The following is a 2,500-nucleotide window of genomic DNA, read 5'->3' on the forward strand; positions in this document are numbered from 1 at the left end:
AAATGATTATGGATGATAGATGTTGTAGTCCCATAGGTTAAACATTAAGATTTCTCTATACTGCATAAATATACCCTACAGAGGGTTTTATGGGGGAAATAGAAGATTAGATAGACACAAGGAGGAATTATTTTAAGAAATATTCACCTCTGTCTTTTGTAAAAAAAAGAAAGGAATCATAAAAACAGTTGACTTGGATAGACACAGTGCAACCTGTTTTCCTCCATTGCTATCTCTTCACTAAAAACTACAGAAACTACAACATAATTGTTTGGAAAGATATCATTGAAATAGCCTAAGGAATAGCTGGAATGCTTAAATATTCATTAGGTTTCTAGGATACATTTCTTTTCATTGTTTCATTTTTTTTTACTTTTAATTAAAAAAAAACATCTGGATGGAATCTTAAGTAACTATGCCATCTTATTGGCTATTTACTTAACTCAGAGGCGGGGAATCATGGCCCCTTTATGATGTGGACTCCAGGTCCCAGAATCCAGGAATTCTAGGAGTTGAAGTCCACAAGTCATAAAAGGGCCGTCGTTCCCCACCCCTGACGTAACTCATTCCTTACCTGATAAAGAGCATGTACATAGGCACGCCACTCAGTGAGTACATAAAGGAGCTGAAAGCTTTGACAATGGTGTAAACAATAAATTTCTTTGAGCACTCATCACTTCTTCGGCATTCACCCAACACCGCGGAAGAATTCATCAACACAGCTCCTGCTTTCTCAATGCAGCTACAGTTGTGAAAAACCTATCAGGAAAAGCATATGGAACAATAAAGGGCGTGTCACATGCCCCCATCCTTTCAGTTACGAAATGGAAACATATGATGAATGCCTCTCTTTGATGGTTTAGATCAGGGGTGTCAAATTCAAGGCCCCAGGGCCCAGATCAGCCCGCGGTGCTTCTGCCAGTGAAAACAGAGTTTGGGAGGGCCACACGCAGCTCTCCCAAGCTCCACGTTTGGCTGTAACGGCCTCCTGCAGTTTTGAGTTTTTTGAGGTTTATTAAATTTATATACCGCCCCCCTCTCCCCACAGGGACTCGGGGCGGTGTACAGACAGTACATATAAAACAACAAAGCAAGAACAACAAAACATTAGACAACCAACATAAACATACGGTCTGTAAAATACCCGAACTCATTTCAAGTTAAAAACAGTCTAAAACCAAATTAAAACCCCCAAATTTACAATATTAAAAAGCCATCCAGGAAGGTCAGTAATAGATTGTACTTATGATTACGATTAGGCTAGGCCGGCTAGCTGGAACAGGTGGGTCTTGAGTTTCTTACAGAAGGAGCGGAGATCAACAGTAGTTCTAATGTCAGGGGGGAGTTCGTTCCAGAGGGTTGGGCCCATCACAGAGAAGGCCCTACTCCTGGGCACCGCCCGCCCGCATTGTCTAGCGGAGGGTACCCGGAGGAGACCCTCCCTGTGTGAGCGGATTGGTCGTAGGGATGTATGGGGTAGAATGCGATCTCGCAAATAACTAGGTCCCGAGCCATGAAGCGCTTTGAAGCTGACAATCAACACCTTGAAACGCACTCGAAAAACCACAGGCAGCCGGTGCAGCTCGCGCAGAAGTGGTGTTACATGGGAGTACCTGGTACTCCCCAAGATTGTCCGCGCAGCTGCATTCTGAACCAACTGGAGCCTTCGGGTGCATCTCAAGGGGAGCCCCATGTAGAGAGCATTGCAGTAATCGAGACGGGAAGTCACCAGGGCCTGAGTGACTGTGTGAAGGGCGTCCCGCTCTAGTAGGGGGCGCAATTGGTGCACCAGGTGCACCTGGTGGAACGCCCTCCAGGCCACGGCCGTCACATGTTCATCCAGCGACAGCTGGGAGTCTAGGAGGATGCCCAAATTGCGTGCCCTATCCACCGGGGGTAGTTGTTCCCCCCCGATGGCCAGAGATGGAGCAAACTGGCTAAAGCGGGGTGCCTGTAGCCACAGCCACTCCGTCTTGGAAGGGTTGAGCTTGAGTCTGTTGTCCCCCATCCAGACCCGGACGGCTTCCAGACACCGGGACATCACCTCGACGGCTTCGTTGGGGTGGTTCGGGGTCGAGATGTATAACTGAGTGTCATCTGCATACAGATGGCACTCAACCCCGAATCCTCGAATGATCTCGCCCAGCGGTTTCAATTGCAGCACTCTGCCAGAGGAAACGGAGCTCAGGAATGCCACGCATGGCCCTCCCGAGCTGACCACAACCCCTACCCCTGCGGAGGTCAAACACAACCCTGATGCGACCCTCCAGGAAATCGAGTTTGACACCCCTAGTCTAGATCTAATGGCACTGCATTTTGCACCAACTGGAGCTTTCGGATCACAGGTGGGTTTCTACTGGTTCGGACCGGTTCAGACGAGTAGGTAGTAACTCGGCCGCCCATGCCTCCAAACTCATTCTATCAGTGGCGCAGTAGGCACCGCCATCTTGTTTTTTTGCTTTTGCACATGCGCAAAAGCAATTTTTTCGTGTGCACGAAG

General features: G+C 48.0%; 1 protein-coding gene across 1 annotated transcript in view; it reads right to left on the bottom strand.

The window, feature by feature from the left end:
- LOC309394549 (solute carrier organic anion transporter family member 1B3-like) overlaps nt 1-2,500 on the bottom strand; it is a 28,057-nt gene that overhangs the window by 4,184 nt on the left and 21,373 nt on the right. Inside the window, exon 11 of the mRNA XM_081957878.1 lies at nt 575-759. Within this exon, the coding sequence (XP_081814004.1) occupies nt 575-759 (185 nt within the window). The remainder of the gene's footprint in view (nt 1-574; nt 760-2,500) is intronic.

Source organism: Natrix helvetica (assembly GCF_964273705.1).
Source record: "Natrix helvetica genome assembly, chromosome: 6".
NCBI lineage: Eukaryota > Metazoa > Chordata > Lepidosauria > Squamata > Natricidae > Natrix > Natrix helvetica.